Consider the following 26,190-nt stretch of genomic DNA (forward strand, 5'->3'; position numbering starts at 1 on the left):
ACTTTTTAGAAGTTCCTCTTCAAACAGATACTTTCATAAGGCTCAGGGTGCAGATAAAAGGTGCAGAAAAGCCAGTGTTTTTTGTTCTTTCTGGTTTAGTATGCTGCCAGCGTGGCTGAAGTCATTGGTTTGATTCTAATTCAACAGGCACTGATAAAATGTACAAATTTAATGTGTGGAAAGTATATTGCAAATACATAATCTTTGATAGGTGAGTGTGACTACTACTTTCAATAATTACCAGAAGGTGGCAGCGTTTACATTTATTGATCTTGGAAGTTTTTGTTCCTTATTAAAGACATGGTTTAACAATAACTTACATTTTCCAAAGCTAACAGTTCATTTTATTTTTCTAAACCTGGATCTGTGTCAGAACAGCATTTAAATATTTTTTTTTTCAGGCCTTTTGCTAGTGAGACATGTTAAAGGGATGGTCCACCCCAAAAAAAGTGTAATTCTTATCATAATATAAGAATCATACTCTTGATCAAATCACTTAATTCCAAACCTGTATATGTTTCTAGTTTGTCTGCAGACCAAACACCATTGGAGCCAAATGAATTCCATTGTGTGGATGGAAAAAGACTTTTATGAAAATATAGGTGAGGCCGTAATGTCCAGTTGTGGTTGGTTTTGGTGTATACATTTGCGGTGGGTGTGTTATGCAAACATTGCATTCCTACATCATCATGCTGTGTTAGTCTGCGCATTCATGTCTTTCCTCATTTCCTTCCAGTATTTCTAAGGCTTTTGCACCCAGATTATTTAGACACTGGTTTAGTGTGAAAACAGAGATGAATGATTCGAGTAATGTTACATTTTCCAGCACTGCTGAACTGTGTCACTGAAGCTGAAGTGGCCCAAATCAATTATAAGTGAAGTAAAGGGGCAGTTCACAATCAATGAACCATTGGGATTCTTCCATGAAAACCTACACATGGATCAATAAACCAAAAATATCTTGACCCAGGGGAGATGAGTGGGGAGATAATCATGTATGAGGTTACATAAGATGTAGAGAATGTGTCCTAGTTACCCTTGACCAGTGGAATCAATGGTAGAAATAGTTTATTTAGACTAGGTAAAATACAGCAAAATGGTTACCACTTGGTTTATCTATAGTGCTATAAATATTGAATTGCACTCTTAAGAAAAATTGTTCTAAATGGTAAGAGATTTGGGTTCTTTAGCTCTTTTTATTGCTAAACAGAACCCTTTTCATAGGGGTCCATAGAGAAAAAAAACTAACAAAAATTCTTTGAAACTGCTATATAGAACCTTGTTGCTTTTTATTTATGTGGTCTCATAATACCTTTTATACTCTATCAAGGTTTTATAATGGAGATGACATTGAACACAGTAATTGCATTATTAAATAAATGCATTGAAGCCCAAATTCCAGTAAAATATCTTCACTAACCTCTATGGTGTTTTTACATCCATCAATTTGTGAGTATTTTAGTGTAACTGAGTGTCTGGGTAGAGATACACCAATGAATTTAAAGTCACAGCACGACTCTGATTTAAGTAATAGTTATTCTGTATAAGGCCATAAGTAGCCATTGTGGGTGTACAGTATGTGAACCTTTCTCAATGTAAAAAAGAAAAGGTCATGGAAATCTTTAACATTTTTGTGATTGATAATGTTTATGCATAAACCCAAGTAATCATTTAGAACTCCGTGAATTCCATATTTCAAAAAAGAAAATGACCCAAATTTATTGATTATCTAAAATGATCATTTTGTAGGAGAATTTAAGTTGTTGAACATTTGAACATTCCATCACTTGCTCACCAATGGATCCTCTGCAGTGAATGGGTGCCGTCAGAATGAGAGTCCAAACAGCTGGAGAAAGCAATATTATGGATAGAGGACTTTAAGCCAGAAGCAACGAAATTGAAGTAAAAAATGTTGATGGATTGTTCTTTCAATCACACAGCTCTTTGTCTCACTGGATTATTTTGATGGCACCCATTCACTGCAGATGATTAATTGGTGAGCAAGTGATGAAATGCTAAATGTATCCAAATCTGATGAAGAAACAAACTCATCTACATCTTGAATGACCTGAGAGTGAATAAATTTTCAGCAAATTTTCATTTTAGGACGAATAATTCCTTAAGAGCAAATGCGTTCACTCTCCCTGATTGATATCCTGTATACTGTTAGTCTTCCTCATCAGTATTCTTGATGAAGTGGCACTTGATGTTCTTTTAGAAAGGCAGCCATAATTAGCAGAGCCTGATCAGCACAGAAGCCACAATGTATTATTTTGCAGAAACCGAAAAGCACTTTATCTCTGATGAAGCCGTTTCCAATCTATCTCATGCTTAACTTCCTGACCATTCTAACTGTACCCTATCCTAGAGAGAGAGAGAGAGAGAGAGAGAGAGAGAGAGAGAGAGATTGTGGGTGGGATGAAAAGGGTTCTGCAAGCACAATAATAGCATTTGTTGCATACATAGTATTTTACCTCTGGGTATGGCTTCAGACAACTATAGGCCATATAATTGCTCTTCTTAATTGATTTATAGGTTATATTATATTTTGTCAACATGCATCCATGCTGCTCAGTAAACAAATGACAGGAAACTCCCTCCAATTAAATAAAGAAAATGCCATTTCTGGTTAATCTCAAAATCTTGTCTGGATAAATGAAGACCATTTTTATAACCTTTGTGCTTTTTTGAAAAACCCCAAAATAAAGCCCTATGGTCGGATTTTGGATTATGGTGTTAGGTATCTTTGTAATATTATGTAAAAATAGTCATACAATGCTAGTTTCACCACTTTCACCACTATGCCATTATGCTATCAGATGTTTTCTTTTGCTATGCTATCAGTTTTTCTTTTAATTGGTACAGGTGTTTTGTTTCTTTTTGGAACTGATTGGTCGTAGACCTCAATGATCCAAACTTTACACACCTCAGATCCACAAAAAACGAGCAATGCATTATTTGTAGATAATTTTGTCAGAGTTTAAACTCAGGTGCAAAAGCTTAGATGACAAATGTAAGAAAACAATTTGAGTTTTCTAAGTAAAAGTCTAAGTAAAAAAAAAAAAAGTCAACACTAAATGATTATTTATGGTATAGTTAGTATAGTTTTGTTTAAAACCATGGTTTTGCATGCATGACCTGAGGCTAGTAGCCTGATGTCTATACTGTTACTCGCAACCGTATTATTCAGGATTATATATATATATATATATATATATATATATATATATATATATATATATATATATATATATATATATATTTATATATATATATATATATATATATATATATATATATATATATATATATATATATTACATTACATTCATACGTTTATAAAAAGCGATTTAAAAACTCAAACTCATGAAAATTTTACAGAAATGTATTTATTAAAAAATTGAACATAGGCTCTAATTGATTCTGCACATTCATTCAAGCTGTGGGATGCCGATTCTTGCCGCGACTGACGTCAGTCTAAGACTTTTCCCAGCTGAGGCTGTTAAAATCACTCCAATGTAGCTCTTTAACGTAACATGACAGCCGAACTAGCGCGCGGTGGGCATGTGTCAGCCGCTCCACACACACACACACACACACACACACTGAGAGAAGAGCAGCAACATCAGCAGGTAAGAACACAGCTCTCTTATTTACACTCACTAGATTATGTTTGCTCATCAAGGAATGTGTATGATGATTATACTATTAGCCTGTGCGGTGTTGTTAGTGATAATTGGGTACAAATTATTCTGCTGTTTACATACGTGATATCTTATTTACCAGTGCTTGCAAATCTTTGCGGAAAGGTAAAGGATGCATTTACAAAAAATACATTCAGTTATAGTTACATTCATACGAGTTTGATTAGTAATAGAGGAGTTAAAGTAAATGTGGGTTAACTGTCAAACAAACTGCGCTGCAGACGCGAGAGAGCTGGAGTTTACCGGACTAAAGTGTAATCTATTAACAGTCAGGTCACATTACTGTATTATTGTCATTTTATTCATTCCCTTTTCACAGAATTATTTGCATTAAACGGTGTATTCGTGTTGCATACTAAAACTAGTAGATTCACGTAGTACAAGCGCCAGTTACATGATCACGCGTTTAATCATTGCATTAGTGATAGCCTGTAATTCTTAACTAAAGTATTTGGATCAAACAATAGTTCAGAGGCAAGGAACAGCAGTTCAAGAAACAGTTTTGTAATTTCCTCGCCAGAACGGCTCAGGTGGTTGTTGTAGTAAGTGGATATACAGTAGATGTGAGAGGAGCTGTCCATGATCCGCGGTGCTGAACCACGCGCGCTCTGCTGGCTGACAGATTTACGAGTTTCTTTTGCTGATGTGACCGTTTAAAGGGTGAACGTCGAATGCATAAAGCACATTGTAACATTATGATTAAGAAATATGACCAGAGGGTACGAATTGGGTTGGCTTGAGCACTGTAAAGGAAGTCAAAACACAAGGTTGGAGGGGTCTTAAAATTGCATAGGTTTTATGTAGTCGTGCTACAAAGTTATGAGAAGCCACGGCGCCTACTTGGAATGAAAAAACAAACAAATAAATAAAAAAACGTAAGTGCCTTAGGACGATGCAAAAGACGCAAAAGTAGCCTACGCATGTTTACATTAAAAACAATGGAAAAGGAGCGCAAATGAATGTAAAAACGCGTTATGGTTGAACGGCCCCTTACCTATAGTAACGATATCCCTCACTGTTCAGTGTCATCATAACATAACGTCGATCAAATTTCCACTTGATTACAGAAATATCACAAAATGTTAGTTTTTTTCTTAAAAAAAGTGTGTGTGTATGTATGTAAGTGTAAAAAAAAGTTAAAGAAAGATGTTCTGACTGTCAGGTTAAAGGGTTAACCTCACAATGAAAATCAAGATTATGGGTTAAAACCATAGGCTGTATAAAAAACGTTAAAACTTTGCCATTGTTAGTAGTGTAGCGATATGTGAAGCACAGCTTGCATAAAAGTCTTTCTCAAACCAAGCAGCTTTCTGTTGGTCATCGCCACAAAAACAAAAAGCCACAAAAAGCCACTGCGAAATTTGCATAAGAAAATCCTTCGCCTGCACACAAACTTCCTAATCACAATGTGTATGTCCAACATGTGGATCCTTGAAAGAATATTAATGTTATTAACTCACAGTTCATGCAATTTATATATTCACTTATAAACCTTTTTGTATATCTCTATGTAAGCTGTGTTTTCAAGATAATGTGGTTTCACTGCTTTTGACTATTCACTGGATGTTAAAAGTACATTTACAATTTCTTAACCCCACATGCTTATTTCTTGCTTAGGAGTCTGTTGTGGAAGAGGCTGTCAGCTGAAGATCTCGTCTGGGATTTTGCTGTTGTAATATTAATGAACATCTCTGATTTACACCATCCCATTTGATCCCTTTATATCTGAACCACTCCCAGCAGCCTGTTCTCCTCTAAAGCGAATCAGGCATAGAGATGTCTCTCTATAAAGAACTTTAAGTCAAACTGACAGATATGTTTTAAGACATCCCACATCTGTTGCATTACAAAGAAACAACACAAGGTCACATAAAAAAATAGACTCCCTACATGGGAGAGTCCTGCTTCAATCAAACTGAGGCCTTTAAAGATCACCCCATTGACACTGCAGTCTCCCATCTCCGGCTGACCCTCCGCACTCAACCTTCTGCCAGGATGAGTGACTCACATGAAGCAACGTCCCCAGTGGCAGGCATAGGAGGCCCTGTCGCTTGCGTATCCAAGGTGGAGCTGCGCGTTTCCTGCAGGTCCCTGTTGGACAGAGACACGCTCAATAAATCTGACCCCTGCGTCATGCTCATGGTACAGAACCAAGGTCAATGGACTGAAGTGAGTTTTCCTTTTTCCCTCTTGGGGGCTTGATTAGATCTTTGTATTGGCAGTGCTGTCATTTTCTGCATTTGATTTATTTTACAGTATTAGCTGTGTTAAAATACAATTCATTTACCTCATGTCTTATATTGGTTTTGTTTGATATAATTAAGCAATATCACACAAGCAAGTGCTGTTTTCCTGAAATATAAGCAAGAATGCAAATATGTTATTTATATTAATATTAAGTTACGTTTTAGGCACAACATTGTAAAAATTACTGATTTTGCTCTATTTTGACATTGAAAATGGTTCCAAACAAAGCCACAGCAACAAACAGTGGTATTTCATTGCATTTGAATGGCTTTTTTAAATGAAGCGGCTTAGTGAATGATTCAATCATCCATTTAGTGGAAAAGTTAATATCTGCCACTGCCGGCCAATATATCAATCTATCACTAATTACAAATTATACATTTGTAGTGCTTGAGGATAACTTTTTTGTCTTTCTATTCTTCCGTGATTGAAGTTAAACAGGTCTAAGTGTTAGGCCTAGGCTTTGGGTTAGAGATTGTTTAATGAATATAACCTCTCACAATGCCTTCAGTTGACATTCTGATAGTATAGGGCTTGACTGTGAAGGTTGACTGGGCTGTGAGTTGGGGGAGTGGGCACTTTTTGGAATGAATCTAGGCAGGGAATTGTCACACAGCAGGAAAGGGTGCTTGAAGCAAAGAGAGTGACCACTGCATTTAAACCCCCCCCCCCCCCCCACACACACACAATATCAAAGTAGTCAGTGTAAGAAAAAAATATATGGAGCCACAGCAGCAGTGCTGAAGACATCTCGGCAAAGCTGTGAAGCTGTCTGCAGCAATGTGTCAGGTTGAAGGATGAAATCTTAACCCTGTAGCCATTATTCCAACAACTGTGCCATGTTCAATATCACAGTGAACAAAGTAAAAGATACCACCCTGCTTCACCTGCAGCGTTTGCTGCATTCAGAAGGTTCAATTTTAAAGAGGGCCACATGAAACAGGAAAAATAAATTGAAAAAGCCAGTGAGATATTAATATTGTGGACTTTGTTTTCTGAGATTTGACTGACAATCAACATGAGCTGAGTATCTTGAAATAACTGATTACCATAATCAGACACTTTGCACATCAGATTTTCTTGCATATTTCCTTATGCCGGTCTAGATTGAAAAGAGTAGTCTCTGTCCATTTGAGACTAAATTACTCTTTGCAGTGACATTCATTTTTGCATCTCAAAAATGTTCTGCATAACATATTTTAGTCACACATTGGGAGCAGTGGTACACAAAGATGAGCAGTGTATAGGAAGGAAAAACCGTTATGCTTTGCAGCCATTTTAATCATTGTGGATAAGACAATCATAATGCCAAACGCATTATCTTCACACTGTGTACCAATGATTAAGTCTGACTGCAGCAGCAAGTTGTTTAAAAACTAATGTTTTGAAATGTGTTTTTATGAATATGATTAGTTTTCGTTGTGAAGTGTTTGTAGCAGCTATGTTGATGTTATGTTGGATGAACAGCCTCTTAAAGGGATAGTCCGCCAAAAAAATGTATTAACCCTCATATCATTTTAAACCTGTATGACTTTCTTTCTTCTATGGAATGTAGAAGACGATCTTTTGAGTAATGTCTTCCTGTCCATACAGTGAAAGTCAGTGGTGTCCAAAAACAGTAACAAACAGTGGACTCCATTGACTCACTGTATGGAGATTTTTCTAAATATCTCCCATGAAAGTAAGTAAATTGTGAAAAAGTTTTCTATTTTAGGGGGAACTGTCATGATGGCAGTAGTCAAAGTGTGTTGTGTTAAACATCAGCAAAAGATAACAATGATAAAGAATGAATGAATAAATATGAAACTGAGTTTGGGTTTTGCAGAATCCAGTTTTTATGTAATCTTCTGTGAGTATAAGATCCATATTTTCTTTTCTTTATAGAATGACAAAATACTGTCTCTCAAGCTAAAGAGTTTTTGCATACTGGAATATTAGAAGCGCCACTGCCATTATTTTTATGTATTCACAGAGAAAATATAGGTACTCTGAATATCTTTTGCATGGTTTTACACTTGCAATTTCAGTCAAAGAGCAGTCGTATTTATCTGAATAATGATTTTGGTCTTTCCCCTGCCATGACATTAACTTTTACACATGGCAGATTTCTTTTTCACAGGAGAAGAAAAAATTCTATCCACATCTACCTAATATTAATATTGCCAGCAAGTCAGTGCAAACCATATATGCAATGCTGTTTTCTCGTCATCGACATTAGTCTACATTTTCTGTCTTGAATGTCCGCCAGGCCTTTTCAGGGATCTTGGCATACATGTCTAGGATGTGTCAATATAGTCTCATTTTGCATGCTCCCATGTCATTCCCATTAGATCTAATGTTTTCAGGATGAATTGGAGCATGTTGCATTGATCCATGATCATATTGCCAGAAGCACCAGAATATGATAAGTTAACCGTTAGGCTTTAATGTCCTGATGCATGCAGTGAGCATATGAATTGTAAAAGTGTGAGACAGTGGGTGCTGCTCTACAATCGCTGAACGTTCAATGCAAGATATGTGCGCTATTGTCCATTTTGCAAAACGTATTCCTTTAAATACAAGCTCAGTGAAGACATTAGGCATTAGACATAATATCTTTTTGTTAAGACATCAAGTGGTTTGTAAGAAGCTTACCAAATCTCTGACTGCTGTCTGTTTTTGTTATTTATATCTTCCAAACGCAGTCCTTCCATAGCAAAGACTGATATGGACAAAAAAGGGTAAATGGATTTAAAAACAGACTGTTTTTAACATCACTTAGGGCACAAAATGCGCATTCATCATGCGAATGCCCTGCACTGTAGGAAAGCCTGAGTTCAATATTCTCTGGAGTATATCAAAAATAGATTTTCAGAAGAAAATGCCCGTGCAAGGGTGTTCTAAATGGTTGTTGGGTGTGCTTGGTTGTTTGCAGTGCCACTGTTAACTGGTCACTAGGGCATTTTGGGTGGTTGTCAGGGTTTTGCTGTATTGTTGCTAGGCAGCTGCTGGGTAGAAGTAGGTGTATGCTCTGGCAAACTGTTTAAGAATGAAGAAAGTGCACATGTTGACAATGTACAGTTAATGGATGTTTACTGCAAAATCCCTTTAATATCAAACCAAAAGATGTGCATTGATTTCCAAGGAATGCATCAGCTGTTAAAACACGAACCTTGGATGCATTGTGAGTTGCTTTAAGGATCTCTCAAATTCATAAAAGTAAATGTAACTGTTGAGGCTGTTGCCATTTTGATTATTTTCACATATCGCAATGGTAAAGTGAGAGAAATCTGGGCTTTCATAACCTACTCAAATTCCAACTTTCAATATAAGATTTGACAAACGTTTTAATGTTATTGACTGGTCAGAATATTTTAATGACAGTAATTCCAACATGATGTGGATGCAACATTAGTATTAGCAATAATGATAATAGCCTAAGGCATACTAGAGTCTTGACGTTAATGATTAGTTTGTGTACAGCCAAGCACATGGCCTTTAAAGATATACTCCAGTTGATTGTGTGTGTGAAAGCAGGCAGCTGATGCATATGCATTAAAATGTTTTGTCTTCGTCCAGTGTCTCTTTCTCTCCAGGAGTTATGACTGCTTAAAATGTCATAGTACTGTTTTGAGCTTGACTTGGTGCTATCTCATATCCTCCTCGCTCAAGCTCTCGTTGTTGTGGGCATCCAATATTTTTGCAATCTACTGTAGACTGTTGTCACTAATAAAATTTTTTGCCTACTATATAATGGCAAAGTATGCATATTCCAACATTAACATTTAAATTTTCTGATTTTTTTCCATAAAACGTAACAATATATGCAACTCGCTACAGTTTCTAGTGGAAATGAACACTAGTAACAATAAAACATAAAAAAAAAAAACATTTATTCCTTTTCACACAAATTTTAATTATGGGCAGATTATGTATTAATAAAGAGTTATTTGTTTGCAGCTACTTGCATAACATATTGTTATGACCTCAAAACACTTTTACCATAGTGCATGATTTCTAAACTAATATATTTTGCATCACATAATATACTCCATAAATGGATTTTCTGATCTAGTAAACTTGCTCTGTAGCTCACCTGGTACAGCATTGCACTTGTCCAGTGAAACACAAATCATGATAAAACAGTTCAAAGACTTGTAGAAGTAATCTAAAAAGGCATGGTTGCAGGTTAAAAAGGCATTTTTTTTTACTCTATTGGTTAGAAGTAGTTTAGTATTAAACTTTTAGTGCCAGTCACCGGACATTTCATTTCTGAACTACTGCGATATGTACAACAACAAATAACATAACAAAAACTGGACCTGTTTTTGGCACCACGTATTGGAAATTTCACGATTAAAAAGTGTCTCAAAATGTGCAAGAAAATATAATATAATTTTGCATAAACGTCACAATAGGCACATTTTTCCAATTAGCCTGGGTTGGCATGTTCAGATGTACTCATTGTGACTTTTAGTAACTGATTCTGACCAGGGTCAGAAATGAACTTTTCCACGAAAGGGCAATATTGATTTCCAGGAGCATTTTTTACATGCGTAAGGGCAGTTTTTATAATTACTGTACCTTATTATTTGTATCTGTGTTGTCTTTAATGTCAAATATTTAAATTTGACCAGTTTCTTTGTTTACAATTGTATATAAATAATATTTTTAAAAAACTTCTGTTATAGTCACTGAGGTTGCAAAATGAATCACTTAATACCATCTTTTCTACACTTTGTTGTTTATGTTGAGAGAATTCGCAAGCATGCAGAATTCAGTCAGTGAGCACACACACTTGACAAAACTCATTTCATTGTTTTTATTTTTTATTTATTTATTTTAAATTTTCGACCCTAATTCAGACCATGTGGATTTTTGTATCTATGTTGTTCCAAGGGTTTCTCTGATGTTCTAGAGCCATTAGGTGTTCCACTATCTGCTCATGCAGTGCTTATCAATGGAAAAGTGCCATTATCATGCAAATCAAGAGCTAAAATTAAGGAGCTAAGCCTACTCATATCTCTCTTTGCGCTACCTTTCACTTACTCTCACTCTCTCTCTCTCTCTATCTCTCTCTCTCTCTCAAGGTGAATGCTACATAGTATGTGTAAATATAATCTTCTAAGACCCTCTTGAACCTCCAATGTAATCTCTCTACAGCACCCCTCAGGGCACATACATCACTTCCTTTCTCTCACTGCTTCTCTTACACTAATCAGTCATCTTAAAGCTGCCACTGTAATGGGTAAAGAGACAAACTCCGGCTCATTTAACAGCCTCTTTACAGCTCTTCTTCAAGTTGGCAGTAAGTCTTAAAAGTCTCTTCCTCTTGGTTTGAACTCTACATACGGAAGACTGACAGTATTATTCAGTATATATAGTATTATATACAGTATATAATTTCAGTTAAGATTTTCTGGTTTTGGCCGCATACCTTAAATGATTCAGCCAATTAAAAAAAAGGCAGTTTTCAACTAGACTTCAGTATTGGGAATGTGTCAGATTTCTGTATGTTGGCAGGGTGGACGTTCCATAACTGGGGAGCTCTGTAACAAAATATTTTTTATAGCAGCAGATGTACTTGGAATTGATAAGAGGTCTGCTTCCCTGTGATTGGAGGAGCCACTGGAGGCAGTCGGGTGTTTGCAGTGATATCAGTATGAACTAGCTAGGGGTTCAGAAACCATTTGGCCAGCACAGTATAATAATTATCTAGTCCAGACATCCTCTCTATGGGAATCTAAATCAAACATGCCCAGGTCTTTTTTCAAGGGTGGAAACAAACAAACAAACAAACATATTTTCATAAGGAAAAATTACTAAATTAATTAGGACCATTCACATTTTTTGTAAATTGATGTGAGCATCGACTGAAGGTTAGCGCGTTTATATCTGTATGTATATATATATATATATATATATATATATATATATATATATATATATATATATATATATATATATATATATAAATATATATATTTATATACATACGTATATATGTGTGTGTGTGTGTGTGTGTGTATAATTTGAGAGTACACTTCAGTTCAAGGGCACATGTATAGTATATTGAAGGACTGGACATTTTATATGCGAGGCTGTATGTAATTGCTGAGAAAGACTCTGTCGAACATGGGCTGATGGAGGAGGGTCATTCCTTGCTTGAGATGTACTATGCTGTCAGACACATTAGAGGTTTGACACTGTTAATCTGATTTAGTGAGAGTATGACCGATTACCTCACATGCTGATTTTAAATGGTTATTTTTCCACATTTGTGTGACAGTAACAAATGACTTTTTTAGAAATACACTAAAGAATGTTCGGATGCTAAACTGTAGTTTCCCACACATTTTGATAAACTGGAAAGTACTCTGCTACACTAAGCTACTAATAAAAGCAACTTCTTTTAAGCTCTTTATACATATGGATGGATGGATGGATAACCCAGTAAAAATAAAAACAAACAGTGATAAAATTCAGAGGTTCTGTGCAGCGGCTCCAATGAATCCATTTATTTGTTTTATGTTTATTTACATGAACCATCATAAAAAAAAGGATTTTAAATGCTTAAACAGATACTCTTGCAAAAAAAAAAAAATTAAGAAGAAGAAAAAGAAGAAGAAAAAAGAAAAGTATATTGTTAATGGAAAAACAACACTATGAAAACAGCCAAACTTTTGTCAGACTTAAGAAATTGTAGCAATTAAAAGAATAGTTCACCCAAAAATAAAAATTTGCTGAAAATGTACTCACCCTTAGGTCATCCAAAATGTAGATGAGTTTGCTGAAATTTGGCATTTCATTACCTGCTTACCAATGGATCCTCTGCAGTGAACGGGTGCTGTCAGAATGAGAGTCCAAACAGCTGATAAAAACATCAGTGTATTGAAAGTGTATTGAATCCAAAAGTGAGCAGAAACACAGTGAACAAGATCTGGCTTGGCAAAAACATGAACAAACTGAACATGAACGGAACACATGACTATTACAGCCAATGAACAACCAGAAAACATAACCACATGACAATGAACCAAAAAATGAACCCCAAAACAGACCTGACAATTTCAATAATCTGCAACTAATCCACACGACTCCCATCAATTAATGTCATGTGAAGTGAAAAGCTGTATGTTTGTAAGAAACAAATTCATCATTAAGGTATTTTCATTTTCAGACTGTTGCTTCTGGCTTAAATACGAATCCATAATCTATAATTTTGCTCATATTGATTCATCTCGTCTGAATCAGGAGAGAAATATGCACAGACCAATCATTGATTATAAGTGGAAAAAAAGTCCAAAACTGTACACTGATGTAAGAGGACAACAGAAGATGGATGTTTTTACTGGAGGAAGCATTATTATGCATTATGGACTTATTATTGTATTAAACACCGTATTAATGAATTTGTTTATTAAAGTGACACAGATTTTAGCTTGATGGCAAAAATGTATGCATTTTAGTTTGGTTAAATGATGGACTGGAGTCGTATGGATTATTTTGATGTTTTTATCAGCTGTTTGAACTCTCATTCTGATGGCACCCATTCACTTATATGAACCCTTTTCTCTTTTATGATCTTCCATTCTTTGTTTGTTCAGCCTTTGCTTTGGTACATTAGAAAGTAAAGCGTTGTCTCTTTTAATGGCTTTTATACTTTTATCTTCAGATTGCATCTCTAAACTAATTCCCTAATATCTTCTCCAACATCTTGGAGAATGATGCTTTAACTCCTCCAGCTAATTGCCTCAGTGAGGTTTTAATTCAGAAATGATTGTATTTGCTTTGTTTGTTTTTGACATGCACTGGTGAACAATAGCAAAACAGGGGGAGGTAGGGAGAGAGACAGCTGATGAATGAGAAGCAAGAACAAATGTGTTTTGCATGAGAGCAAGGCCGTGATCATCGCAGCTGCATGTGTGGAAGCTCTCAACAATCAGACAGTCAGACTCACGAGGCCTTCATCCAGCTGCCTTCATTTCTTTGACTTTATCCAGGGACGGCACACAAACAGAAGAATAAACAGTACAGTCTGGTGTCAGCCTGTGAAGCCAGATGCTTCCAGTGAGAAGATTTTCACTTACTGTTGACTGAATTGTTGTTCTTTCTGTAATTCAGCTGGACCGTACTGAGGTGATCAAGAGTAACCTGAATCCGGTCTTTGCCAAAGTCTTAATGCTGGACTACTACTTTGAGGAAGTACAGAAACTGCGTTTTGAAGTCTACGACATTCACGGGACTCACAGTATTGGAACGCGAGATGACGACTTCTTGGGTGGTGTGGAGTGCACGCTTGGACAGGTGATGTTTTCCTGTGCATTTGATGTAATATTGTTAAAAATACACCATATGGCAAAAAAAAAAAAATATATATAATAATAATAATAATAATAATTAAATCCTGGCCAAAATATATTTTATTTATATGCGAAATATGTGTTGTAAACAGTGAAGTGTAATGAAATATATTATAAGTGTAAATTATATTTATATACCAAAATATATTTCAAAATGTAAGGGCAAAAAATACATTTCCCATCTTACAGTAGCCTACATTTAGTCTAAATGCAAGTGTTTATAGAATAGCTTACTAGAGATCAAAAATAGACTTACAAGGACTTCATATTTTTACATTTTTTATATATATTTTTAATACTTTGTAAAATGTTTATTGCTTATTTTTTTCAGACGTGTTTTATTCAAAATTATTCTATTATTTTCTACTATTATTATTATTTTATTTTACATTATATAAAAAAAATCCTTTAAACATTTTAATTTGTTCCATAGATAGTGGCCCAAAAAAAGATGGTGAAACCTCTGTTGCTGAAATATGGAAAATATGCTGGAAAATCCACTATCACAGTGAGTTGAAAAAATAATCTACACACACATAATTCCTTTTTAATTGCAACACATTTACATATTCTTTGAAAGCTCTTGTGGTAAAGGTTTCATCTGTCGTCACTTAATTGTAACATCCACAGAGGTGTTTTGGTTTTGTTTACAGAATAACTAAAAAACAGTTTAAGTCACTTCTCTGGAGACACACTCCCACATAGTCAGATGAGGATAAATCTGTACATTTGCAAAGTGAAAGCAGACACTGTTTGCCAGGCCAACTCACCATTCAACAATAACCAAAATTTATTTGGCAAAAATGCCTGTGTATGAGAATCACTGTGTTCAATTAGACAAAATCAGTCACTTTTAGTATCAAATGTTTAAAGGACTGCTGCAAGAACTATAACTTTAAAGGTTAATATATGATAACTGTATAAACCCTGTTTATTATAAGCGTGCGATGCACTTATGTTGTTATATGGGTGTTGTGTGGATTCTACAGCTGGGTTTTTGGCATCTACACTCACCCCTTTACAATGCACAATTTTTTTTGCCATTATGAAATGTCACTCCAAAGTAATATTCATTCATCTATAGGTCCACCCACTTTTTTGAAATGCCAACTAAATGCCAAATCATGCCCACGTTGCTCATCACTAAACTCAGAGGATGACTGCACATTACAAAATGAGTGATTTTTTTTCTATTACTTCTGGAATGAAATGAGACTTATTTCTTGATACAGTTGAGTGAAACCACTAGTTCGTGTAATGCCTGAGCGATATATAATGGTGAATCTTTAAAACTGGTGCATTAAAAAGTCATCAGGTTTCAGGAATAAGATCTTACCTGTCTAAAGCACTTTTAATATAACTCTGTGTAGTTTGGGTTGCAGTGCAGGTGGTTTGACCTCTAACTTAAAGTCTATTGTTTTCTGGGCTCATATCATATGACACCAATTTTACCTTATCGTACTGTAGGTAGACAGACTCTGGATACTCTTACAGTATCTGCTAACATGCTGTAAAATAATGTAGACTATCAGTTTCAGTATGGGAAAATAGTATTTCAGTTACAATATCATAGCAAGTTCAACTCTATTCAAACAAGCCACACATAAAACAAGCCATACATTAAAAAAGTGATGCCCCAAGCTATTTTTGCATGTTTCTATTGCTGGCAGACAAGGTTCATATGTAAGACAAAACGTAAAACCACATCCTTATCAAAGGTGTTGATTCTCTGCTTTCAGTTTTAACAAAGTTTTTCCTTGCCACACTGCAGACTAATGGCCTTTTCATGTTGAAACACCCACAGAAGTGACTGTTTTTGCTGGACCCCCTCATTATATTACACTCTGTTTGTAGATTTCTAAAGCTGACGGAAACACATTTTGATCTGAGATGAGACAAAATGTTGTGATTTAACCGCTCTTAACAACTAGTAGAGGTCATAGTCAACTCTATAAATAGCCCCCTTAATTTAGTGTTGTTCAAAATAAATTACATCTTAAAACGTTTCCAGAAACCACAATTACAGTTAGTAATTTAGAACATTTGCACTCAAGACTGAAGTTTCTCTTAAATTTTTTACTTATCTTTTTTAATTGAATGGATGGACAGTGGATGGATGTTTGGAAAAATGAATGTATGATGAATGGATGGATGAATAGGATGGGCATATGGATGAACAGATGGGTGGATGGACTGGATGGCTAGAGGGACAGACAGATGGAGGATACGGGCTGGACAGAAAAAACTGATGAACAGATAGATGGATGGGATGTACAGATAGATTAACTGATGGACAGATGGATGGATGACTGGACATACACATTGATTAATGGTATGGGTGGATGGATGAATGGATGGACGGATAGACAGACAAATGGTGGCTGGATTGACTAGGTTGGGCAGAAGGAATGACTTTGATGGATGGGATGTGTAATTGGATGAATGGACAGACGGATGGATGGATTGGCTGTGTTGGGCTGATATACAGAGGGGATGAGTGGATGGATGGACAGGATGTATGGAAAGCGGGATGGACAGATGGTTGATCTGGGCTGGACAGATGAATGGTTAAACAGATGGATGGATTGAAGATGGATGAGTATACGGACAGATGGATGGGCTGGGCAGGAGGATGGATGGATTGATGAATGTAAAGATGGATTGATGGACAAACGGATGGATGGATGACAGATAGAATTCATTGCCAATGATTGTGAAATAAACTACTTAAAAAGAAAATATAGATGTGGAGTCTGAGTTTTTCACATATACTGTAGAGCACACATAATAACAGTATGTTGGCTTTATCTCAGCTATCAGCTAATCCCTATCTTATTTCCCAAGATTCACGCAGAAGAGATTTCTGGGAACAATGGCTATGTGGAGCTTTCCTTCTGTGCCAAGAAGTTAGATGATAAGGTAAGGAGTGATTTTTTTAGTTTACCATTGACAAAAGTGTGTTTTGGCTTTAAAGTATACCTAGTGACAGAAAATGATATTCTTTGTTTGTAAAGTAGTGATTTTTGACCTTTTGAAACCGATAATTGCAGCTGCCAAAGAACCTTTCAACTTGCCTTGAATGTTTTGGCTTCTCAATTTCAGCCCCGTTAAGAGCCATTAAGGCTATTATGGCTTCATAAAATCCCACTCTCTTTTTTTGGCTTTGGCATAATGTTTGAAACCTTGTGCATTCAGCTGAGGTTTCCTAATGAGAATGGAAGCTCTTTGGATAGAGAGGGCTAACAGAGCTGAAGCGCTGAGGGAGCATAGGGTGGCTGACTGACTCTCTGTGTGCAAACAGCCTCTCCCACACAGTGCGGCCCACGGAGCAGCTCTCTCCATGCCCTGTAGTTCTGCATGTGTCTGCACTTCCCGTTTCGCTGCTGAACAGTACACAAATGCCTTTGCAACCCTCGTCCTACTCTCAGCACTCATCTCATCTGGTTCTCCTACTCTTTCCTCTTGTTTCACCCTCCCTTATCCTCTTTCATATGCTGCAGTTCTCTTACCATGAACCTGGGGCAATATTTATGCTCAGCGGTTATCTTCAAAACACAGCTTTTTTGTTTGTTCCTCATCAATTTCATGAATTCATACATTGCATGTAATGAAGGGAAACAGCAAATTGATAGCTATGACTCGTTTGCTCAAGCTTCACATCCCCTCAACCCCACAATAGGTGGGGAAATCAATATATTGTCTATTCATCCTTTTACAGTGAGACAGAAATGCTATTTGGCATCTGTTCCAGAACAGAAAGTGCAGGCTGTGATTCTGATTGGAGGCGCTTATACAGTGAGCCGAAGCACCCACGTTAACCATTGGCTGACTGTGATTTTGCCAACTAGGATCAACATCTTTTGCTGGTGCTGGAACAATAGTACTGCACTCTCAGAAAAAAAGGTGCAAAAGCTGTCACTGGGACCTTACTTACCACTGAAGGGTGCATTTTAGTACATATTTGTACCTTAGGTTTACACAATAGTTCCTAAATGGTACATATTAGTTCCTTTTGAAAAGGCACTGCCCTAGTGAATACTTTTGTACCTTTCTGAGAAAGTCAAACTATCTTCTTCTAAAATCAGATGAAAATGATTAGAATGGAAGGTCCTTAAACTTGATAAAGTCTATGCTCTCGACCTGTGGTTAGAAGCATAGCTTCTTGTTGTGGACTTAAATAAATATGCTCTTGGGCACAATAAGCAAGCTAACATGCAGTACAATCTATATCTTTCATTTTATTTAAATATATATACATTTTAATCGATACATTTTAGCGTGTCCTCAATAAGCTCAGTTTTTGAAGAGTATGCATGCACATAAATGCCTAAAGGAACTCCAGAGTATGGCATAAGAGGGAATCTGCGATGAATCAAACATCAAATAGTAAAATAACAGGAAACAAAACATAGTAATTTAGTCATCAGGTGCCATATTCAATACAGCAGCATCTCAGAGATCTCGAATCGGTTATTTAGTTGAATTTATTACTCCACCACATGTGTGTGATGTCATTAACAACAGCCCTAAATTGTTGAAATAATGTGGTTCAGACTACGGAGATGCGACCATGTTCAGGAAACAGTCGTTACTTTTCCATAACAATGTCTGTAATTATCCAGTAACACTGGACACCTTGATTAGCTGGTTTAGGTGTGTTTAAATGGGGTTAGAGCTGAAGTCTGCTGGAAAGTAGCTTTCCCGGAGTGGGGTTGGAGACCATATAAGACCACATAAATTAAAGGGCTGCAATTTCTGGAAGACTAATGGAGCTCAAATCACAGGAAAGCAATTGACCAGGGGTGTGTGTCCCATACAGCGATGTATCGCGTTGCTTAAATAGTATAATGCAGCACTGAAAAAGTTAGCTAGTTAGTCATGACTATATCATTGTCACGTGAACCGTTGGTTTAACAATACAGGACTGTTGTTAATGACATCATACACAGATGGTGGATTGATAACTAATTGAGTAATAATCGATTAGAGATCCATTCTCTATTTTCATTCTATTCTCATTTTAATGGAAAGAAAAGATACAGAATGAACTGCATGTTAACTTGCAAGAGTGTCAACGTGTCACATGTTACACTAACAAGAAACCACGATTCTAACCACAAATGTGTAGTTCTAACCATACAAGTTTGTGAATGTTTGTGGGAACTACAGGTTTGTTAAATGCAGAATCATTCACTTGCGCTAGTAACTAAAGATCTTGTAGTTTAACAATGCATCCCTGTCAAATTCTGCACCAAAAGAAACTTTACATAGACACATCTTTACAGCAGCTCTCCCATGATCAATCGGTACACGTCTTATTTTCTGTCTGCTGTGCACACAAAACAATCAAAGCAGATGATCCGTTGTTTTCTGCAATTGTGAATCTGTGTAAATACATTTGTCACCTCTACAGTATGCCTCTGGGTATACACGCAGAATATCTGCAGCTTTTATGCAGTGTAGCTCCATAACAGCTCCATACCAAATGAAGGACCCTCACATAGATGGGTTATCCCGTGCCTCTTATACTGTAGATTATCTTCCATCTCTTCAACTTAAAAATGCACGTGTGCTTTGGTTCAGTATGGTAAAGCTAATCCAGCATGTCATCTCAGATTTGGTAAAGCAGGATTTCTCTTGGTTAAAGACACATGCTGATGCAGTAAATCTTGTTTAGTTCTTCTGTATGCAGAATATGGAACCACATTATTTGCACACTGCATATGCATGAAAGCAGAGGCTACGCTGTCACATCACTAATTTATTTCCATCCTAGTGACGAGCTTGTCCACCTGCCCATTAGAACATTAACCAGGCTAATCCTGAAAAGCTAATGGTGGCAAATTCCAAAAGGCATTAAAATTGAATTCTCACTTTCATTTCTAGCACTCTCAGCCCTGACATATTCATCAGCCAACTTTTTTAATGCTCTAGGGGATTTTATTGTTTTCTCTCTTGTAATTGTTATATTGAAGCTTGTGTTTTCACATTTTACCCTCAGGTCTGTTATTGCTCATTGGATTAAAATGTTTTACATGTGCTTTTTAGGAATTACAATCATTAATATGTGCGTTCTGAACATTTCACTTTAACTGTATTAGCATTTCTTCTTCACACTCATCCTCAAAGCCTCAAAGAGTTGGCTCTGGTATCCCAGTCTGGATATCATATCATGAGAGGACGGATGGAGTCTAATAAATGGCTAGACAGAATAATGGCTGTGCTGCTATCTTTGGACAGGATCTGTCTGTTCAAATAATGTTGGCTTTCTGTGCACGCAGATTGATATGATTCATATAGAATGTATATATTAGCAAATCAAACTATATACTGGACTTCATGAAAGCTTCTGCACGTCACACATGCTAGAGACATCTGTGTCTTTGATTTCAGTGCCATTTCTCTTTTTGAAGAAGGCACTAATGCATTTTAAATCGAAAAGTTGCTCTGGGTGGTGACATTTATAAAAAGACTCTTCACTTGGCAATTTCTCTGTGAATTTTAATGCTTAATTTGGTACTGTATACCTTCACATTGGCCTCTCTGTAGATATTTGCACATATTTTGTCTTTTTCAGGGGACATTGAGTGAATTTAGCCAGCCATTATAGCAAAATGCCACTAAAGATGTTATCTCTTTAGAACCTTAAATGTAGTATAGGAATAATGAACAGCCAGGAATCCTCGGTGCATATGAACTTCACAAATGCAATGACAGTTGCGAGAGGTGTGATGCATGTGATGAATGCCAACAAAAGACAAATCGCATGTCTAAATCAGTCTTCACTCAAACCAGTGGCAAGATGTTACCTTGACAACCAGATAGTGGGGGCACCTCCTCTTTCAGCGTTCCTGTGTAGATGTCACACACTAATGCAGCAAGAAATGGGGATATTAAACTCATTTTTGCTCTACCAAGACATCTCTCGATTCCTTTATCTGTGCCTCATTCTCTCTCTCTTACATCTGCACACACTTAAGAACAAAGTCCTCTGGCTTCTCCAGAAAGCCGCAATTCAGAAACCTCATGTTGAATGATTGTTTCAGACAATATAGTTGATTTGATTGGGCATGTAATAATCGTGAAATGTGTTCATGGTTCCTTGACCAGTATCTTATTGCGCACGTGTATTTTCCCTTTGCAATTTTTTTTAGCTCAAGAGCCCATGATATCAGATTTAGTTTTTTTTTCACCTTTAGTCCATGTTAGTTTTTAGGCTATCCATATGGTAATATACCCCAAAAACCAGACAAAATATGCTCAGAAATTTAAGGTGCGGTCAAATTAGCTAAATTTCCAGCCTGATCTCACAATCAAAACGTACATATTTAGACGTAAATTAAAACTGTCGAATACGTATGTGCCTTTACGTATTTACAGTGTCGTTTACGTATTATCTGGACGTAATAACAGGTTCCAAACGTATCTAAATTTACGTAAAAACAACCTCAAATACGTACAGATAGAACGTGTTCTCTGACCAGTCAGTTATCCATAGAAATTTGCTCATGAAGCTGCTTTTAAATGCGTATCTGATTAATTTTTTTTAATATTTATGTATATTTTCCATTTTTATAATTTTTTTGATAAATGTAAGATCCCTATACCCCACCCGAACCTAAACCTACCCATTTTATACAGAATGTTAAAAGAATAAAACATAATAAAACAATTTTAGTAAAAATATAACATTAAAACGTTATTTTGAGCCACTAACGTTAATCCTACACCTACCCCTAAACCTACCCATAACCATTTCTTAAAACTACATAACGTTACTGTTATAAATAAACAAATAACAGACAAACAAATGTAACGTTAATGTTAATCATTTATTTTTTGCAAAATATCAAAAGTGGTACCAAAAGTAGTTCAAATGATAATGAGTTCCAGTCGCTGTGCTCTCTGGATGTAATAGTTTTTATAGCGTACAGAGCAGAATTTAATTTATTAATCCGTGAAATTATGTATCTGTCTTCTCCCCGTGAAGGCGCACTGGCGCAGTAATGATTTCAAATGTCTATCAACTGAAACACGACATGTCGCAATCTGTGACGAAATAGGTGAGAACCAATGAGCGTTCGATATCAGTGCCGTAAACCATGTCGTAACGTGGTTGCGCACTGGCGCTATTTTCAAATTCAAATCATAACGAGCGCGGGCTTTGACCGTGACGGACGCTGTTGCTGAGAATGAAGATGAAGATCGATTGATTAAGGGCTGAATTTGGATATGTTCCTTGCAAACATCTGGATTCTAAAGATATGGAGTACAGCCAACAAATAAAATGGATGTGATTTGTAATTGTATGCTGTGCTTTTGTGTATCTATGGTTTGCAGCATGCACAGAAATGTTATTTCCTATTAAGTAGATGAGTAAACTGCTTTCAATAAATTCAATAAAAGCATGTATTGATATGACAATTAAATATAACAGATTTAAATCATTAAAGCCACGATTTTAATATTAATACATGGGAATTCATATACATTCACACTTTACGTTAGATTATTTACGTTTTTTTTAGCTGCTAACACGTAAGTATTTGTACGTTTTACTGCTATAAATACGTCTAAGTTGTACGTTTTTATGTGCATGAAAACGTAAGTAAATGTACGTGTAGTAGAACCACATTTAACGTAAAAATACACACGTATTCTCATGAGATCACGTTGAAATTTCACAGCCAAAAAATATCCATTATCCGTAGTCCAACCCAAGAATATATGCTCCTGTGGCGATGTTTCTGCAACACTGATATTATGTACCTTAATGCACATTTTGTGGCAGCTTCAAAGTGAAATGTACAGTGAGTGGTGCTAAAATCGAGTTTGATATGTAACCGGTTTCACATGTTTTTTTTAATGTTGTTTACAGGCACATATTGCAGCAATTAGGAATTCAGTTATCTGAGGCGTTTCGCTAAAAGGTTAATGCTGTATTGTGTTGTTTTGTAAATAACATACCCCCTACCCTAAAACAAACCCTAAACATACCTGATCATGAAACAACAGGATATGGGATTTAAAAATGCATTTGTTGATGAAGATGTAGTATTTTAAAATCCTTCTACGCGGGTTTGAGCTGTTTTTTCAAACCCTAGTTTCAAAGGATTTATTTCAAAGTGCAACACTGTATCGTGTGAGCACAGAGCGAACCTTCTGAGTTAGAAAACTCATATGTTTAAAGCTATATATGTGATGCTAAAATTCAACAGTATCAGTTTTCAAATTTTTCAGCGTTAAAATAGTTTTGCGGTCATAACAAAATGTTGTGCAAGAATGTGTGAAAGTTAGGCTTTCTTAATCAAAACTCTGGCCCTGTAAACCATACTTTTTGTGAGTTTTTATCACATTTAGTGTTAATTTCAAATGTAAACTGCAGTGATTCGTATGTATAGGTATGTGTTTTTCAAGTATTTTCAAAGAGCCTGGGTAGCTATTTTCAGTAGTGTCAATATTTGTCAAATCTTTGGAGAAATCTTACACTCTCTTGCAAAATTACAGATTGCATGGATTTCTATTGAAATGATTGGATTTCAGAAAATTCTCAATGGTAAACAATGGTAAAGGTGACTGCACCTATAGAGTCAAATTTAAAATCTTCAGGCCGGGTAAATGGACCAGAATTATTAGCAATAGCAAACAAAAGTGTTAAGGTTTGGCTGGTTAGCACAGATAGCCTTTGCTGAAAAGGCATCTTTCTCAGTTGAAATTGAAAATGAGTCTTGTGTTCTAAATAAATTAGTTTGCAAGCTAAATATAAATCATTAATATTTAATTATATTATAGTAAAATGGTATGCCAGTTAAATTTTTTGAGGGCTCTTAAAAGCAAGATACTTTACTTCTGCTCAGGATAGAAGCTAGTGAACAATTTGGTGCACGTTCTTGTGGTGCCATTGGTCAACAAGTGTTGTGATGACATCACTTTCCAGATTGATTACACATGTGAAATTTACAGCTCAGAAAAAAATCTGTATCCAGAACTGAATGTCCATGAGCTAAAATGACACATTTTAAATCATCTGTGCTTTTGCGCCAGCAGAGCAACTGTCATGTACATGAATGTGTATGCTAATAGATAGCATTCAAGAATAATAGATCTCCTTGAGATCAAGTAGCAAATAGATTTTGGGTGTGTTCAAAAAAGGAGAAGTCCTTTGTCCTGTCCCAACTTCTTGTTGCACATCAATGCAGAAAAGAGGAGTGCATTCATAAATCGATGGGCTCTTTAAAATATTGTCCTCTGCATAATGTTCTCCTTTGAATGCTTGGACTCTATTGACATTCTCTTGTGACTGTAGGATCTCTTCACCAAGTCAGATCCATTCTTGGAGATTTATCGGATCAATGATGATGAAACAGAACAGCTTGTACACAGAACTGAAGTAAGTAGTTCCACCACATGGAACAGTGCTGTTCAAATTTTGCTGTTCAAAATTCTTCATTTTATACAATGATATTGATTTGTATCTACAGGTGATTAAAAACAATCTGAACCCTGTGTGGGAACCCTTTAAGGTGTCTCTCATTTCTCTGTGCAGCTGTGACGATGAAAGGAAGTTGAAGGTGAATTCCCAAATGAACCGGTGGCTTCAGAATTGGCATTCTATTATTCATGTGGTTCCAAACCTTTATGACTTAATTTCTTTTTAGGAGATGTTCTGCAGAGTGTCTAAGATGTTCTTTTTCTTACAATCCAAATACATAGTAATCAGTGTCTGCCAAGTCCCAAAAAGAACAAAAATAAAGCAGTCCTTGCAACTCATGTACTATTTTTCAAGTAGCGTAAAGAGATTCAGTAGTTTTTGGTTTAAGAACAGATGGAAGGTTTGTTGTTTGCTTAAATTCTTCCCAAGTTTAAACCTGTGCAATTACAACTGTGACATTTGTTCCTCACATAAGTGATCTGGACCTCTATTATGGTGATTTAATTTAGCTTTTTCCATAATTTTTTGGTGTTTGATTGGTCACTGTCTACACCTGTTATATGAGAGCATCTTGGACATTCTGCTTAATAACTATTTTTGTGATTTGGTATGACAAAATTAGATATTTTGGATGAAATATTCCTTTAAGAGAAATAATGACAAGAATAAAACCAAAATTACATATGGAACCATAATTGTAATTTTCTGTAAACTGCAGTGCTTAGTCTGGGACTATGACTCGAGGGGAAAGCATGATTTCATTGGCGAATTCTACACTAATTTCAAAGAAATGCAGAAGATTTCCTCAGCAAACAAGGTCAGTGTGAGATATTCAGCCATACATTGGCATTTGATATCAGTCATAGCTGTTTCCTGGTGAGAACTAGAATGGATTAAAGAAATGTCATGACTTTGCTGCAGTGCCATCTTCAATTTTCAACTCACCTCTTTGATCTCTTCCTATGCTCCTGAAGGTCACATGGGACTGCATCAATCCAAAATACAAACTGAAGAAGAAGAACTACAAGAACTCTGGTTTGGTTATTCTCAGCAATCTCAAGGTAAGAGTCTGACAGTCTATGTTTATGTGTATAGAGATTTTGTAGATATGCCATCCTTCTTTTAGGGATGCTAGTACTTGACTGGCCAACCAGCTGTGAATAAAAAAAAAAAAAAAGAAGAAAAAAAAAAAATATATATATAGGCCACTTTATTAGGTACACTTTTGCTACCACATCCCAAAGCTGCTCTATTGGATTGATATCTGGTGACTGTGGAGGCCATTTGAATAGAGTGAACTCATTATCATGTTCAAGAAACCACGCTGAGATGATCTGAGCTTTGTGACATGGTGCATTATCCTGCTGGAAGTAGCCATCAGAAGATGGGTACACTGTACTCAGGCAGGCTGTGGCATTTGAACGATGCTCAATTGGTATCAAGGGGTCCAAAGTGTGCCAAGAAA

At 36.1% G+C, this 26,190-nt stretch overlaps 1 protein-coding gene across 1 annotated transcript in view; it reads left to right on the plus strand.

Annotated features, from left to right (window-relative positions):
- Positions 1–3,505: 3,505 nt before the first annotated feature.
- LOC132110665 (copine-7-like) overlaps positions 3,506–26,190 on the plus strand; it is a 53,697-nt gene continuing 31,012 nt past the window's right edge. Inside the window, exons 1-9 of the mRNA XM_059517470.1 lie at positions 3,506–3,632; positions 5,322–5,873; positions 14,055–14,237; positions 14,727–14,801; positions 17,138–17,212; positions 24,600–24,683; positions 24,775–24,864; positions 25,444–25,542; positions 25,700–25,786. Of these exons, the coding sequence (XP_059373453.1) occupies positions 5,595–5,873; positions 14,055–14,237; positions 14,727–14,801; positions 17,138–17,212; positions 24,600–24,683; positions 24,775–24,864; positions 25,444–25,542; positions 25,700–25,786 (972 nt within the window). The 5' untranslated portion in view covers positions 3,506–3,632; positions 5,322–5,594. The remainder of the gene's footprint in view (positions 3,633–5,321; positions 5,874–14,054; positions 14,238–14,726; positions 14,802–17,137; positions 17,213–24,599; positions 24,684–24,774; positions 24,865–25,443; positions 25,543–25,699; positions 25,787–26,190) is intronic.

This window comes from Carassius carassius, chromosome 2 (assembly GCF_963082965.1).
Source record: "Carassius carassius chromosome 2, fCarCar2.1, whole genome shotgun sequence".
In the NCBI taxonomy this organism is placed as follows: domain Eukaryota; kingdom Metazoa; phylum Chordata; class Actinopteri; order Cypriniformes; family Cyprinidae; genus Carassius; species Carassius carassius.